Here is a 17,586-nt window from a genome sequence, read left to right as displayed (position 1 = left end):
TACGAGGATTTCATGAGTACAAACAGACTTAAGTTTCTCTTTGTTCATCTAAAATTCCATGTTGGTTTCAGTTTTTTAGAGCACTTAGAGAGCTTGTCCTTTGCAGTTTAAAGTGGGGTCTTCACTCATGCCCATCCATAACAATGCAAAGAATATTTTTCTGTTTGCAAATTATACTTAAAAAAAAAAAAAAATTGTCAACCAGATTTAAAGACAATGACAGATAAGTTTAAAAAACAGTCAAATTAAAAGGTGGGTTTATGGTATTAATCTATCCTCTACAATTAATTACTCTAAATGTGTGATTTGTTATTGCGACTACGGGGCTCAAATCAAAAGGATTATAGTCCACACTGTGAGATTATTTACCAGAAACAAACTACTACTTGAAAAATACCAACACATATATGTGTTGAGCTTTATATATGTTATATATATATAAAGCTCTAACAACAGTGACTGTTATTTCAAATAACAGTATGCACATACCTCATTAAGACATAAATCTTCAAGACCGTATAATTTTATTTAGTAGCCATATTTATGAACACACACATTGCTGTTGCTGTTAATTTTAACATAATTTATGAAAAGAAAAAGAAAACAAAAATAATTCCCTGTCTGAATTTATGCTTGACTCATACTTCAGGACAAGCAAATTACAGCATATTTGTTTGCAACACCGGTAATGATAAATATACAATTAATTGTATAACAGCTGTTATAAAGGCACTGTGTACATTAACAAGTAAACTAGGAGTAACATGACTGAATGAAGCTAAATGAGCTTTGTTAAGTAGAGTACATGTTAGAGCCAAAAGACAAATAACTGCACTAAATCATATAATCACACCAGAAACTGTCATACTGCTCACAGAGATAATTTCTTAAATGCACTCTCAGCAGAGCCTAACTCAGTTTGGTCCAATTAAAGCAGCTGGAACAAAGTTTCACTCTTCTGCTTCTGCCCATCATCACAGGAGGAGATCAGACCAGAAAGAGACTATGACTCATACAGGTCTGCTATGGAATAATAGATTTTATGATAATCAGTTCTTTAAGTCTCCAAGTGCTGTCCCATTTGTCATTGTCTCGTTGCGAGATTGCACCATCACCTTTGTGTGCAGTTAACCTGCAGGGATGACCTGTGTTACGGGAAGTGCTGAGTCCTTTCCCTTGAGAAGATGAGGGCAGGGCTGGACTGGGACAAAAAATCGGCCCGGGCATTTTGACTAGAGACCGGCCCACCAGGCATTATAGGAAAAACCATAAAGCCTTTGAATGAAAACAAACGCTGTTGTGACAGTGATGTACACTGTCTTGTTGGTATATATGTATCAATCTAATAAACTTAAATCTACACCATCCTCCCTATTCTGGTATTCTAACCTGAAAGTAGACTGCTTGGTCGAGTTAACCTCCTGAACTATCTACAACACATGGTGAAAACCTGAAATTAAAACAGAGAAGACTAGAGGTGAGACATGATCATTACTGATTACTGATGACAGATTTAGATATATTTTCATAAACTATTCATTTACCACATCAATAAACAGCATGGCAGGGCAAAGTATGTTTTCTAACATGGCAACCTTTAAAAAGTGAAAGGAGATAGAAAGACAGGTGAGAAAGAATAAAACTTAATTGACTTTTTGATGCCATTTTACACACAGTACTGGTACAGTATCTAGAAAATGTGGGAAAATACTGGCATCATATACAGTACTTAGCTACTTCTGAAGAAATTATGATGGGACCCTAAAAAAATTACTATGTACAAAAATGGATTTCTATACATTTTACATCAGATGAAAACGTTCATTGTAAGATTCAGATAATTATTTATTCAAAGTTTTTAAATGATATAACAAAGAAAAGAATTTCTTTGTGCCCCCCTTTCCCTGTTAATGCCCTACTTGGGCCCCTAGCAAAACTTTGCTAGATCCGCCCCTGCACAGTTACCAGCTGTCAGCTGCATAGAAAAGGATCCTGGTGTTATTTGTCTCTCAGAAACAGTTCATAACTTCCCTTCAACTCATTCATGTCACCTAAAAGGTAAACCTGTTTCTCCATCACCTGTTCAGCTCTGATGATTCAGTAAGGACATCTCCTGGTTTCATCTTCATGTTTCCCTCTCACAAGATATCCAAACCGACATCATGACCAGCAGCTTTACAGCTGTGGCTCCAGCAAACATCAGCTGATACTAGAAATTAATATTAAATAAATTCTAACAACAGCTGATCAAGCTTGAACATGCTGCTGTTGTTTAACGCAACATCCGCTGGTTTCCTCTTTCTGGCGCAAAGTGGGCGATAAATAAACAAGAGAGATGATCAGCTGATCATTGATCAGTTTCATGATTGAAGTAGAAACAGGAGAGGGAGGGGAGAGAATGACAGAAGAAGAGGCAGCTGTGCAGCAAAGACACAGAATAACTCCAGCTTTGTGTCTTTTTCATTCTAGCTGAAGTACAGGACAAATCGCGTTCCTTTTCCCCTCAATACGAAACGCGCAATATTTTCTCTGAATACCAGACGATTACGTTTTTTACGGGACGGTTGGAAACTGTAATAACTAACGTTATAAATAAAATAAGATAAAACAAGTTCAACATCAATAATATCATAGCACCTGCCCAGCAGTATATAAACTCCGTCATGCTAGCTAGTACGCAGTACGGGTTATTGTAACTGACTGTAAAAAGTCAGCATAACGAAAATAAACTCCACCTAAACTTGGTTTATATCTGACCCAGATAGACTGCAGTCATAACTTCTTACCTGAAGTTCAGTTCACCGCCTCGGGTCTCTGCTCCTCCTGCCTTTCCGTCATCCACCTGCCAGCGTGTTGCATCTGCTGGCCTCCACCACTTGCTAATGTTACTGAATCGGTGGAAGCTCCGCAATAGCCACCACCAAACAACTGAGTTATTTTTACACATCTCCCAGCATCTGGCCAATCCACCACCTTTCAGTGTTTATACCGTTATGGAAAAAAAACGAAAAAAAAAAACCCATTGGCCCATAAAAACGAAAAATCACCATCGGCCCACCGGGCAAATGCCCGGTATGCCCGATGGCCAGTCCAGCTATGGATGAGGGCATCATCCAAGGTCTTGTATTTCTTTAAAGTGTTTTAGGGCAGCGGTCCCCAACCCCCGGGCCTCGGACCGGTACCGGTCCGTGAGTCGTTTGGTGCCGGGCCGCGAGAGTTGCGGCTCAGGTGTGAAATGTATAGTTTTCAGGGTTTTTATCGGTTTTCAGCGTTATTTTGTTATTGTTTTTATCGTTTACTCGGTTTTCCTGGGTCTTTTCACGTGTGTTATGAACAGTGTTGGGACTAACGCGTTATTAAGTAACGCGTTACAGTAACTACGTTATTATTGTGGTAACGAGCACGGTAACTAGTTATTATGCCAAAACCAGGAACGCGTTACTCGTTACTGGGATTTAGATAGGCTCGTTATTCGTTACTTCGTGTGGTGGCTATCGCGGAGCTTCCACAGATTCAATAACATTAGCAAGTGGTGGAGGCCAGCAGCAGTGTTGCCAACTTAGAGATTTTGTCGCTATATTTAGCAAGTTTTCAGACCCCTTAGCGACTTTTTGTCTAAAAAAAGTCGCTAAAAAAAGACGTGAAAGCGCTTATCGCTTTTACTCTCAACAAGCAGCGGGTGCTGTAATGCAGTCAGTTCTTCTTTTACTCTTTTACTCTTATGCTGTTTTGTGGATCACAAGGTTTAAAACTACTTATAAACACACACACACAAAGTAACTCCACCAGAGTGCCTATTTCGGGTCACTTTTGCCGGTCCAAGCCCAGGTAAAGGAGCAGGGTTGGAATTGTGACATTAAAAAAAACAATAATTGCTAAAAGAATTTTAATTTGTAGTTCTAAATAAATTCTAAATGCATTTAGGACGTTTTTTACTCACTTTATGTCTCTTCCACGATGTTATTTGTCTCTCCAACAACATAGGTTACAATTAGATTAGCATGACCAATTATGCAAATTAGGCGATGACGTCATTTAGCGACTTCTAGCGACTTTTAGGACAACCAATAGCGATTTTCCTTACTGAGGAGTTGGCAACACTGGCCAGCAGGTGGATGAAGGAAAAGGGAGGCAAGAGGAGAGACCCGAAGCGGCCGCTGGTCCGAGAGTATCAGGTGAACTGAACTTCAGGTAAGACGTTATAACCTGCAGTCCATCTGGGTCACATATAAATCAAGTTTAGGTGGAGTTTATTTTCGTTATGCTGACTTTTTTGTACTGCGTGCTAGCTAGCATGACGGAGTTTCTATACAGCTGGGTGGGTGCTATGTTACTGATGTTGAACTTTATTTTGTTCATAAGGTTAATTATTAGAGTTGCCAACCGTCCCGTAAAAAACGGAATCGTCTCGTATCCAGAGAAAATATTACGCGTTTCGTATTGAGGTGAAAAGGAACAGTTTGTCCCGGACTTCAGCTACAATGAAAAAGACACAAAGCTGGAGTTATTCTGTGTTTACGCTGCACAGCTGCCTCTTCTTCTCTCATCCTCTCACCCCCTCTCCTGTTTCTACTTCAATCATGAAACTGATCAATGATCAGCTGATCGGCTTTTCTCTCTCGTTTATTTATCGCCCACTTTGCGCCAGAAAGAGGAAACCAGCGGATGTCGCGGTAAACAACAGCGGCACTTTTAAGCTTGATCAGCTGTTGTTAGAATTTATTTAATATTAATTTCTAGTATCAGCTGATGTTTGCTGGAGCCACAGCTGTAAAAGCTGCTGGTCATGATATCGGTTTGGATATGTGGTGAGAGGGAAACATGAAGATGAAACCAGGAGATGTCATCTGCAGTCTGGTGTTACCTACATCTTCCTATTCAGAAGGCAGAATTTCCGAGTTCTGAGTACAGTCGAAAGCACCACGACTGCAGTTTTTGTGTTGGATGTAAAAAGCAGGCTAGGATAGAATCAGGCGTGGGATTTCTCTCGTGGAAATGTGCACATTATTTTTTCCTTTCTATTGGTAGGTGGCACAGTGCAGTTGTGGCAAGTAAGCAAGCTAGAAGACTGGCAATCTTGCTGGGTATCCAGTTACGGAAGCAACACATTAACAAGAGAATTCTGAGTAAAACCAAAGTTACTTTCCCTAGTAACTAGTTACTCTGAAAGTAACGAGTAACTTGAAGTAACTGAGTTACTTTTGATAGAAGTAACTAGTAATGTAACTAAGTTACTATTTTAAAGTAACTTACCCAACACTGGTTATGAATAAATTTTCTTTTTTTCGGTACCGGTACTAGTTTTATTTTGTTGTATTTATCCGCGACACCTTAAAGGCCGGTCCATGAAAATATTGTCGGGCATAAACCGGTCCGTGGCACAAAAAAGGTTGGGGACCGCTGTTTTAGAGTATACACTCACCAGCCACTTTGTTAGGTATGCCTGTTCATTTGCCCGTTAACAGAAATATCTAATTAACCAATACATTGGTTTGGCAGCAAACCATTGTATTTATCCATGGAGATATGGCCAAGACGTCTCCAAATTACAAAGGTGATCTAGGTAAATGTGATATGCTTGTTGGTATCAGATAGCCAGACAGGTGCTGGATATATGGCTGTATATCATGCTGTCATGTCAATATGGACCAAAATCTCTGATCCACATTTCTACCATCTTATTGAATCAATGTCATGAAGAATTAAAGCAGTTCTAAAAACAAAGGGGAGGGCAACCTGAATCTAGCCTGAATCTAACCATGCTCACCAGACACTGGTGAGCATGGTTAAGAAATTAATTTTGTTTAATGTTGAAAAACTTACAATAGAGGAATTCCTTTGACACATACCTCTCTTTTAAAATCTTGTACCAGAGATGGCTTCACCAGAACTGCCAGGAATGTAAACAGCTGAAAAATCTATTTTACAGTTTTGCCCTCAAAGAAGTGAAGTTTCATTTTCAGACACCTGCGAACCCCACAGACATATATTTGTTCTTATTAAAGCATTTTATAGCTTAGTTGGAGTGTCCTCTGAGGATAATATTTATACCTATATAAATTACAGATCTACATGAAATATCTGTTTCCCTCCATAAATTATAGCACATTTAATATTTTAAACTCTTCTAAACATTGAATGTATAAAACTGGAAGGGAATGACACTTTTCATACAGTCTCTTTTGCAATTCAGTGTCCACAACAAAATGGACTGTAGACAGAACCACGTGGATCTGCACATACACCCTCTGATGATGACATTTATATGAAAGTAAACGATTATTTGCAGTACTGTGACTTTGTCCCCCTCCTGATTTCTTATCTGTGTCTGTGTTTTTTTTTGTGTGGGGGGTAATAACTTTTTTAATTTTTTTGCACTTTTAAAGGGATAACTGTTTCTTAAATAAAGCAAAAGTGCGCTGCTATCATAAAAGCTCCTGGGATGATTTTATGCTGAAATGATTTTTCTTTTAAATCTCTAAAATTCCTAAATAAGATCAAAATATACATACTATTTTTGGATTTCAGTTATTTGTCCTAATTGTATACATTTAAAATAAATAATCAAATAACATAATGTGTATTCTTTACATGTTTAGTTTTATTGTGGACACCATGTTTTTGTTGGACCCAACAAAAGACACAATCTTTGTAGTTTAGTCCCTGTTCATCACCACAGCAGATTTAAAAAAGAAACAATTAGGATGTGATTGACATGCAGACTTTCAGCTTAATGCAGGGGGTTTTTACCCCCCAAAAATGAATGAACTGTTTATATATTCCAGACATCCTTTCTTTCCTTTTTTCCTTACATAGTCCCTCATTTTCAGGGTCTCCAAAATAATTTGACACTTGACTGACAGGCAGTTTCATGGCCAGGTGAGGCTTGTTCCCTTGTTATTTCATGACAAATGGAGCATAAAGTATTGAATTTGTGTCTTATAGCTTTTCGCTGTAATTTGAAATACAAGGCCCAAGAAAGTGCAAGTGAGGGAGACCTTCATTAGGCCTAAAAACCAAAAGTGAGATCAAAAAAAACTTTCTTTCAACAAAACCCAAAAGATCTGAAAAACCACACAAGACAGCTACAATATAGGTAGTGAGTTTGTATTAGAGGTAGATCTTTTGCATTAAACAGTAACAAAACAGGAACGTGTGAACTTGACTGTTTTCACTCTTCTCTTATATCTAAATATTACTCAGACTTCTACAGTCCGACCAGTCCCAACATAAGCAGTAGCAGCAGTAACACCTTTTACAAGAGGCCGTAATAAGCAAAATACATGTTGTACATAAAACAAATAATAAAGTACTGTAGCTGAAATCAAACATTTCATATATTTTAATCTACAAGGTCATAAAACAATATTGGCAACTTAATTAGTAACATGAATTAAAGGGATCATCTACAAAATTAAAATAAGTCCAAGTGCAATAGCTTATAGTGTAAACGTTTTGACAATTTATAAATCATTGCATGTTTTTATTCACATTCAGAGCTTTTAATATAGGGTTGTGAGATTAAAACATCTCCTTACAAAGTATTTAAAAATCGCATCACGATGTGAGGGAGACAGCTCAAACTGAAACAAATGAAATTATTTGTGTCCATAATTAACAGTCAGTCTTAGCTGATAGATGGACTCCTGCTGTTCAATTCCAAAGTGTTACAAATGTGCACCTGACCTTGTCGCGTGAACTCCAATTTTCCACAGAGCAGATTTATCTGAACGACGTCTGCTAGATGACAATAACAAAATGCAAGGCGATGAAGAGTCACAGAGCAAAAGATCCACACATTATTGATTTATAACCACCAGATCTTAAAGTATTGACTTAAAGCTCAGATTTTTGTACATAAGAGCACTGCATCATTGCTCTCCATGCAGCATTTTCCATTTTATGCTTTCATCCTCCTTGTAAAACTACATAACGCTTGACTCAGGGCTTTCATTCCCATATGGAGTCTGGCAGGTGATTCACACAGTGGTCTTTTTGATGAAACGATTAAATTATACTGACACATGACTATTTAAACCTGAATACAGTTTTCAGTAGCTGATTTCTCCGCAACTGATTGTGTGAATATTTTTTACCTCTCAGAGGAAGATTATGGAAATAAACAATATTTCTTCCTCAGTTATCAATGGAAAAAAATTCATGTAATTATAACTTTTGCATATCCAGAAATTACCACAATATTTTCAACAGAGGACCTCATAATTATGACTCACCATGCCATGATTACAACAGTGGGATTTTTTATCTCTTTATTGTGATAGAGCTGTTTTAATTATAAGAAGAGGCCCCGTCAGTTCAGTGTTTTCTGTTTTTTATAAGCGCTGCAAGAACGGGGATCTTTTCTTACAATAAAAAGATATTTTAATTTTTTTTTTTAGTTTTTTTTTTATTATAAGCAGCATGATTTTCTACATTTCTGAGAATCGGCCAGTATTTATTAATATTTTATTCATAGTTATATAGAATCCCTTTCTTTTTTTAGTACATTGCAATGTTGGCTGCTCACAATGTCAGCCATCTGTAAACTTTGTTTTGTTTTCCAAATGAGAGCAATCTGGCTTCAAACTTGCTCTATACTGGCACTTGTTCAGGATCCCTTCAGTAGAAGTCACTAAATGTCTGGTACAGACAGCATTACTGTCATGAAAAAAATGAAGTTCCAGTGGGCTAGCTAATGGGGAGAAGTTTCATTTTTAAGGCCGACTCCAGCCAGTCTGTGCGTTGGTAAGATGCTATGTTGCACATCCAGATGACCCTTATGAAAATAATTTATCAGACTTCCTCACTGTTAAAATGTTAATATATGTTTGTCTCTGCTTTAAGGTTTGATGTATTGTGCATTCAGATGTGCTCTTGTGCATACCTTTTGTTGTAACAAGTTGTTATTTGAGTTGTTGTTGTGTTCCTATCAATTCAGTTTTATTTATATAGCACCAAATCACAACAACAGTATAACAGAATAATATTTAGAATAATAGCATTTGGCTAATTCTAATAAATAAATAAATACTGGCAACTACTTTTCCCCCTTAAAAGTGTATATTCTTGTTCTTGTATTTTTTGAGTATTTCCTGTTCTGTCCCTCTCCTTCAGAGAGAAACTGTTTGTACTGAAACCACAAACACTCCAAACTGAGTCTTGCCTCAACATCACCTGTTTTGCTCTGCCCACGTGAGAGTTTGTGCAGGACATGGAGCCTTTTGGGGAAATAGACACCAGTCAGTCTCTGCATTCAAGCTCACCAGAGTAACTCAAAACCTCAGACTGCGTCAGAGAGAGGAAAAGGATGGTATGGCAGCAACAGTTAAAAGAAAGTGTCAGAGAGGAATGTCTGATCTTCAAAGTTGAACTGTTCTAATACAGGTATGCAACAGTGTTTTGGTGATTTTGAAAGAGAGTGCTTCTTTAACAATGCAGTTCAAAAGACAGCCTAAGTCAGAAAGTTTCTTTTTTTTTTATCTCAAGAAGAAAAAACATGCAATTGTTAAAATTTTAGTGGAGTTGAAAGAGTCATTGTCTAAGTGGAACATGACAGTGTCGGTGTAGGACGAAAAGTGAAGGAATAAGATGGAGAGACATTAATATTAGTGAGATTTCACTCAGAAATGTTTTACTGATCTATATTATCAAACCAGTCTACTGCACTCTTGGGGTAGACGAATGCAAATTATAGTCTCCTAGAAAAATACAGTCCAACTTATTTCAAGCCCACTCTACCCCGAGGCTAACTCAGAACTGAGTCACACTGGTAACAATCAGTGACTTCTACCAGCTAATCATGGTAGCAGACCTAAACAAGCATTACACAGCATAGCCTTTCTTCTTTAAATTAAAAAAAAAAATCATGATATTAATTCCTGCCAAATGTTACCTGTGCTCACCTCCTGGCTGTCACTTGTCATGTCCAATTTCCTTTGGCGGGTTCCTGTGATCGCGCAGCTACCCTGAAGTGTCAGTGGAGAAATTCCGGTAAAAGGCATCAACATTGCATCATGCATTTTCTTTTTGAATCTTTTTTTGAAGAAGTTTGATGTTCACATCAGCTGCTAGATAAACACTGTTCACCGCCGCTGCAGATTTTCTGCTATTTATTTTTATTGTTGTTGCACTCTTTACTGATGTTTTCCTTGTAAAACATGCTTGTAGCTGTTTAATATTTTCAAAGGGAACACTTTTTTCTTCACGTAAACAGTGTCAGCCAGTTTGAAGCACTGACACAGTCAGCCATGTCTTTCAGTTTTTAAAAAAAGTCAACAAAGCTGCGTAGCTTAATACTTAATTTTCGACGTTTTTGGAACTTGTCCATGATTTTGAAACTGCCATCTGTAGGTAGTGATGGGTTATCCCATAATACAGGCCAGGTTTGAGTTAGGGTAATTAAAGGGCCCTTTTACCCTTCTTGCAGCTCACACCATTCAAAAAAGGAAAAGAAACAACTGCCTCTTCTGCTTTTTCTAAGATGACTGAAATCTTCTGAAGAATAAGGAAAAAGACATGCTGAGAACCCAGTGAGGGAGTGAAATGAAAAAAAAAAAAAGTAGTGTGTCTACTTTCTAGCAAGGTAAAAAAGACAGATTCGAGCAAATCTCTTGTAGCGGTGGTTTTGAATGTTCTGAATGCGTGTGCTTCATGTGGCTGGCTGCGTGTGCGTGTGTGCGTGTGTGCGTGCGTGCAGAGTGATTTTGATGAATGTGTCCTGACGGATGGTGTAACCCCCCTAAAGCCTGCCTCTACTTCCTCTCCAGCTCTCCTGTCATGCCTGTATATCGAGGTCAAACCACCTTTCAAATCTGTTCCACACTGCAATGGCACAGCACAGAGAATGAATAAACAGCTCGTAACCTGGAATTCTTCTACTTCCCTGTTTTTCACTCATTTAATGAATGAATGCTTAAAAAAAGCCTTAAATATGTTTTACTCCTGTGTCAGTTCAAATAGATGTCATGACCCAGGAAATCTGACATCAAAACCTCCTACTTTAATTATACCCCTGATGCAATTAATGAAAAATGAAGGGTCAAAGTGCATCACAAGCCCTGAATATGATGCTACCAGTCACTGCTAAATCATCAGTCAAAGTCTGATGTGTTCTTGCTGAGGTATCACCTACTTTCCAATTCTGTCAGAAGCAGCCTGTTTTATCAGTCCCCTCCTCTCCATCACCCGCCTTTCATCCAAATGAGAAACACTGACCAGCAATGGGAAGGAGGTGGTAGGTTAGTATAACATTGAAGCGCAGCCTCGGGGCTCCAGTTATAACAGGCTTTCTTCTCAGTGTCATTTAATTGTATTCCCCTGGCATCTGTGTGAAATTTTCTCTTATGAGGGAACATAACTTAATTTCTAACAAAAAAAGAAAAGAAAAATGTGTCAAGGGAGATACTTTGCAGAAGAACAGCTGTGTCATTTAGAGCGCATTTGGATATCTGTGTGGACGTAGATTATTTTTTCCTCCATCACTTGAGTTATAACTTTAGGTTTGAGACATGCAATGAGGCTTTAAACTTCTGTTTTTTAGTGTTGTTGAAATATAAATTTTCAGCTGTGTCTTGATATTTTGTGTGGCCAACAAAAGTGTATATCTTTCCATTTCGTGCTATCATGTCTTACTTTATTGTAATTGTTAGCAGTTAATTCTACACTGAAAATGTTAATTCACTTATCAAATAAAAAAAAGACCTGCAGAGGAAATAAAATGTGACTGTTTAGACATCAAAACATCTATTTTTGAGTGGTTTATTTAATATTTGAGTTATTATATAGTGAAATAAGTAGAAGTATTTAAGCAAGTAAAGTAAATATAGTACTCATTATTCCACTATTTTCTTATATTTTACATGGGAAGCCTGTTATAAACTCGCGATACAGTGGATTGATTTAGATTAAGTAATTAAAAAACAACTACAGCTTTTAAATTATTTTGAAGGCATGACTGACTCAAGTTAAATGCTTTTGCATATTTTTACAGCGTTTTCTCTTATTTAGTTTTGGACTCCTCTAATGTCACCAGACTCAGACTATAAAACTTGTGCTTTAAGCAGCATGAAAGTCTTTTTTTTTTTTACTCAGTTTTCTTCCTTTTCAAAATCTGCTTGTATTACCCACAATTTTACCGGCTTCAGTTTTCTCAGAAATTTGAATGACGCCAATAACGGCAAATAACCTCAAGCATACATGAGTAGCCCCGCATGTTCTCCTGTTTGTTTGTTGTTTTAACTTGGTGTCTTAAAGTGACACCTCAAATAAAACTCACAGATGTCATGCAGAATCTGTTTGCGTCTCCCTGACAAGAGACAAAAACATTCTTTTTTTTAATAGGTGGGTTACAGGAAGCTGCTTACCAATGTAGAGTTCCCATTTAAGTACACTGTCTAAATAATTCTTCCACCACTGGCAGCATAAATCAGGTAATGAATTACAGCGAACAGAATATCTTGGGTTAATATTAAAAACCTGAGTTCATACAAAGTAAAAAGAAAGTTTTCAAAAAATGTAAATGAAGTTATTTGGGAATTAATTATCTTGTGGGTTTTTTTGTACATTAACATGTTGCGGTAAATAGCTTCCTTGTGGTATTGCAGATTTAATATAGAAGACTGAGGAATCTGAATTATTGCCACAGACTTTCTTTTGTTGATGATTTATACAGCTATGATATGCATTATGTACTCTCTGGCAGTCATTGTATTGTTAATCCCTCCCTATTCGCATATTCCTTTGGCCAATACTTGTCACTCATCCTGAAGCCTAGTAAAGCATTGAACCGGAGGTTGATGTATCCAGAATCCAGAAGTCAATTTTAGACGAATGATTGAGTTGGAGTGCATCACTCTAGATAACTGTGGCAAAAAGGAGCATTTTCTGTTTACTTGTGCCAAATGCAGGGATCAAACCATGAAGGGATTTTCACACAGTGGGTTTTGTCTTTTGTTGGAAAAAAAGGCTAAACTAACAGATGTTTCTGGCAATTCAAACTTTTGCTTCAGATATCATGTTATTTACGATGTCTAAACATTGATTGATTTCTACATTAAATAAAAATATTGCTTTAAAGAAAAATAAATTGCAAGTACAAAAACGAGCTGCTTCGCTTCCATGTTCTGCTCTTTGTATTGCCTTACCTACACAACTGTGGCTTCAAACCTTTCTTCGTGTGTCAGAGAAAATACACCAGCTGCCCAAACCTGTGGAACACAGGTCAAATCAAGTCTTGGTGGGGCAGCAGCTTGTATACCATGCAATCAAGTAACCACAACGTCCTTCATTTTGAGTGCACTTCTGGTGCATGTCATGTCCCCTCACTAGCTGTTTCTCTGCCAACACTTCCTGTCAATCTCAGCTGTTAAGATGTTCAAAGAATGCAAAATACCAAAAGAAGAAACACGTCAAAAGAACGGGTCAGATGTGGATGTGCATAAGAATGAACTCACTTCCTATTATGCTTAAACTAAAATTCTCCAAGCTGCACAGAAACCACCTGAAATCCCGTTAACGTGAATATCGGGTTCACAAAGATACCAGCTCACTCTGATGCATGACAGCATTTTATTAGACAAATGATGACACACTTCACTGTTTAAAGGACAGTAGTATACATTCAGATCAGGTCATCTGTACAGTACAAAGATAAGAGAGAAATGTGGGAGAGGTGATGCATGACATCCAGTTGTGTTGGGCCAATGGCCACACATGTATTTAGGCTTCTATAGTAACATTTCCTCTAGCTGACATGACACTGCACCCTTGTTGTGTCTATCAATGCTCTCCTTGAAGTCTTTGGTCAATCTTTCTCCTTTTAGTTATTTCAATCAGAGTTCAATCGGGCTCATAAAGCAGAAGCATTATAGTAGTTTTGGCCTCAATGAGAAATAAATGATCACAAAAAGTAGTAACAGTTTTAATTGTTGAAATTACTCAGATGAATCGTAGTCACATGCACACAGATTCCCCCTTTTTTGTATTTATAGCATTAGATTATGTGATTTTTATCATCCAGGCATGTTGGAAGAGTCACTGGGGTGGTGCAGTGGCAAAACGCTTACTGCATTTTGGCATCGTGTAACTTTGAATTCTACAGGACACATTCCTTTTATGTCTCAAAGCTGTTATTTGAATAAGCTATAAGGCTCTGAAATAACTGCATTTGACTGTCTTGGTTTCACTGTCTGTAAGGCTTTCCCCCAGTTTTCATACTCAGTGGAAAGGCGAACACTGGATACACATGAAGTTATTAAGCAGCAAAGAGTCTTGTTTTTACAAACACTTTCCCTCAGTCATGATGAACATTAGACGATGGTGCCATTAAAGCCTCCGAGTAAACAACAGCTTTAGCAACACTGAACCTTGAACAAAGGAACACAGACTTCACTTGTCATTTAAATAAACACCTACACATCAAATTTGTTTCAGACAACAAGACAACATCACATTTCATGTCAGGTTGGCCTTGTGGCTGCAGAGACATGCCCCTGCTTAAGTGTCCGTTAGAGGGTTCCAAGACAGCCCTGAACCCAGAAGCAAGGGCTGCTGCACAGAAACCTCCTGTGAAGAGGCAAAGAGCTGAGTGAACAATGAAATTATTATCAATACATCCAGTTATGCACGGGGAGAGACAAGGTGTGGAGTCAGTGTAATCCATTGGGTGTGAATGGTGACATCCTGTCAAGGCTGATGTCTGCCTCGCAGTCCTCCAGGTCACAAACCGAGTCGGTGGCGTTTTCGTGGTTGTGAGAAAATTGTGAAATCCTGTCGAAAGTCTCCTCATGCTCGATACATTCAACGACATTGGGGATCATATTCACATAAGCGTTCGCGATTTCTTTGTGGATGAGGGTATCTTGGTTATACGACACCAGCTCGTTGCTGATGTTAACAGTTTCCACTGGCGTGTTGGAGCAGAAATAGCGGCAGCCCAAGAGGCTGGCGAAGGCCTTCCTGAACTCAGCGTTGAAGGCGTATATGATGGGATTCAGGGAGGAGTTGGTCCAGCCGAACCACACGAAGACGTCAAAGGTCGTCTCGCTTACGCACGGAAGACCCGCATCCCGGTCTGCCGCCGGCCTGTCGCAGAACGGGACCATGCAGTTTAAAACGAAGAAAGGTAGCCAGCAACACACAAAGACACCCATGATCACCGACAGAGTTTTGAACACTTTGGTTTCACGTTTAATCGACGTTTTCAGTGTGTTGTGGTGTTGGCACTCTATTCTGTTGGTCCTGCAACTTTGCGCATGTTCTGCCGCTCTCTCCAGAGAGGCTATTCTTCTAATTTGTATTTGCGCAATCCGATATATCCTGGTATATGTTACAATCATAATTGCCACTGGGATATAAAAACTTATCAAGGAGGAGGATATCGCATACTCTCTGCTCAGACTGGAGTCGCAGTTTTCCTCTACCTGCCTACTTATGGAAAAGTTGTGCGCCCCAACCATGTCGTCACCGCTGGCTTTGTGCCAGTTTAGCTGGACCGGTATGAATGAAATGAGCACAGACAACGTCCAAGTGATGCTAATCATAACAAAGGCAACTCGCTGGGTCATTTTCCTCTCGTAGCGGAAGGGACTGGAGATGGCCCAGTATCTATCCACGCTGATAATGCAGAGGTTAAGGATGGAGGCGGTGGAGCACATAATATCAAAAGCAACCCACACATTACAGAAAGTGCCAAACGGCCAATAGCCAGCTACTTCTGCCACAGCTTTCCAGGGCATGACCAGGACGGCTACGAATAAATCCGACAGCGCTAGGGACACGATGAAAATGTTGGTGACTTTGGTCCGTAGGTGCCGAAAGCGCAGCACCGCGGAACAGACCAAGATGTTCCCCAGCAGGGTCCATAGGATAAGCAGAGAAAGCAGACAGCCCGTCACTGTGCGTGCCACCATATCCCTTCTCCCGTCGCTTTTTGCCTCAGTTTCAGTACTGTTCCACATAATCTCTCCGAGGGGTGCCCGCGCAGAGTCAATACCCTGCACTGACGAGAGATACTTTGCTGGATTCACCATTTGCCTCTTCAAGTAAAACTGAAGTCCATTGCTCCGTGCGCGGGGACGGGCTCAGTTATCGGCCAGCCATCGTTTTGTCCCCAATGATCAGCCTGGCTGCCAGCCTCATGTGGAGTGCGAAACAGAGGGAACGAGACAATTGCGCGTGTTAAAAGTGAGCCAGGCGACGTGTCAGGTGCGCTGAGGGGCTGAAACGCAGCACGTAGTGGCGGGCGCATGTTGCAGCCTTTGCGGTCGGATCGTCTGACCGGGCTTCCACTTTGAAGCTTTCTGCACAAGATATCCTGAGCGTAGCGTGGGTAAGGAGGGAGTCCCAACACACTAACTTAGCCAGGGCTGTGCGCATACACTGACACTGCTGTGCGTAACACGTGCATGATACGCACAGCAGTCCACTGCGTCGGGACTGGGTAGAGAGCATTCGGCATTTTCAGGGCTTTTTTTCTTGTGTGTGTGTGTGTGTGTGTGTGTGTGTGTGTGTGTGTGTGTGTGTGTGTGTGTATTCCAAAGAGAGCAATTACAAACTTCCTATCAGCCGCGGGTTTTCTTCCAGTTATGGATAGTGTTATAGCCTGGTTTATATTGAGCCCTATTATTACGACAGACTTCAGAGAGACAACACTGTGCATTTCTGTCCAAGATTAAACTTCATTAAAAGTCCAGAGAGTGCATTTACAATCTATATTATACACACAAAAGTACAACATACGCCCATGAAGTGACAGTGAAAGAACGGAGCCTCACTCGTAGTCTAACAGTGCAGAACTCTCCGTGGTGCTGAAAGCTGAGAACCCCATCTATCTATCTATGTAAAATTTTCAGTGAATAATGAAAATAATAAAACCCATCTAACACATCTTTAGGTAATATGACAGGCTACTTCGATACTTTCATTGCGTTTGCCTTATTAATTTAAAAAAAAAAGGTAATTTTCAACTATGGAAGAATTCTTTTATCTTTTCTTTTTTTCGGTATTCTTTTGTCTCCCGACGGCAGCGACCGAAGGTCATAACCCACCCATTTAGCCGAGTTGTCCGAACAGGTGAGTCACATTCACACTCCTAGGGAGCATGTTAGGCCGGGAGCTGCTCTGCGTCGTCGTGTGCCTGTGCAGCAGACGCGCCGTTTCCGGCTTTGAAACGTCACGGATATTTTTAGACGCCTCCGCCTGCCTGTCAAATCGTTCTGACACAACGTTAAAATCATCCCCCGACGCTCGATGCCATATTCTCTGAAGTAGCATAAACATAAGCTCGTGATGCCATGTCAGGAGACAACCTGTGTCCGACACTGCATTTTCTTTTTACGCAGATAGCACACGTTAGTTATCTATAGACGGGTTGGTGTGGAGGTCGCTGCAAAAGATGACTGATATTTCGCAAAGTGTATATTGCGGATTACTATTTCCAATTTAACACCAAACTATAGGACTTCTATTTTGAAGTCACAAATAGAAGCACAATTGTGCAGTTCTTCGTTGCTGTTGGTATGCTTTGCAACTTTGTATGTCTTCAAATCTAAATCTATCCTATCTTTGTCACTTATTTTTTAAGAAATC

General features: G+C 39.4%; 1 protein-coding gene across 1 annotated transcript; it reads right to left on the bottom strand.

Moving 5' to 3' along the window:
- Positions 1 to 13,547: 13,547 nt before the first annotated feature.
- On the bottom strand, positions 13,548 to 17,329 carry drd5a (dopamine receptor D5a). Its single transcript, XM_084927806.1, has one exon. The coding sequence runs from the start codon at positions 16,026 to 16,028 to the stop codon at positions 14,646 to 14,648; it is 1,383 nt and encodes a 460-aa protein (XP_084783932.1). The 5' UTR covers positions 16,029 to 17,329; the 3' UTR covers positions 13,548 to 14,645.
- Positions 17,330 to 17,586: the final 257 nt, after the last annotated feature.

Source organism: Perissodus microlepis, chromosome 5 (assembly GCF_051167445.1).
Source record: "Perissodus microlepis isolate ML-2025 ecotype Zambia chromosome 5, ASM5116744v1, whole genome shotgun sequence".
Classification (NCBI taxonomy): Eukaryota; Metazoa; Chordata; class Actinopteri; order Cichliformes; family Cichlidae; genus Perissodus; species Perissodus microlepis.
The sequence above is the reverse complement of the archived record's forward strand: the minus strand, read 5'-3'. Positions and strand labels throughout refer to the sequence as shown.

Coding starts and splice junctions, on each gene's coding strand:
- drd5a (XM_084927806.1), bottom strand. CDS start 16,028: ATGGTGAATCCAGCAAAGTATCTCTCGTCAGTGCAGGGTATTGACTCT.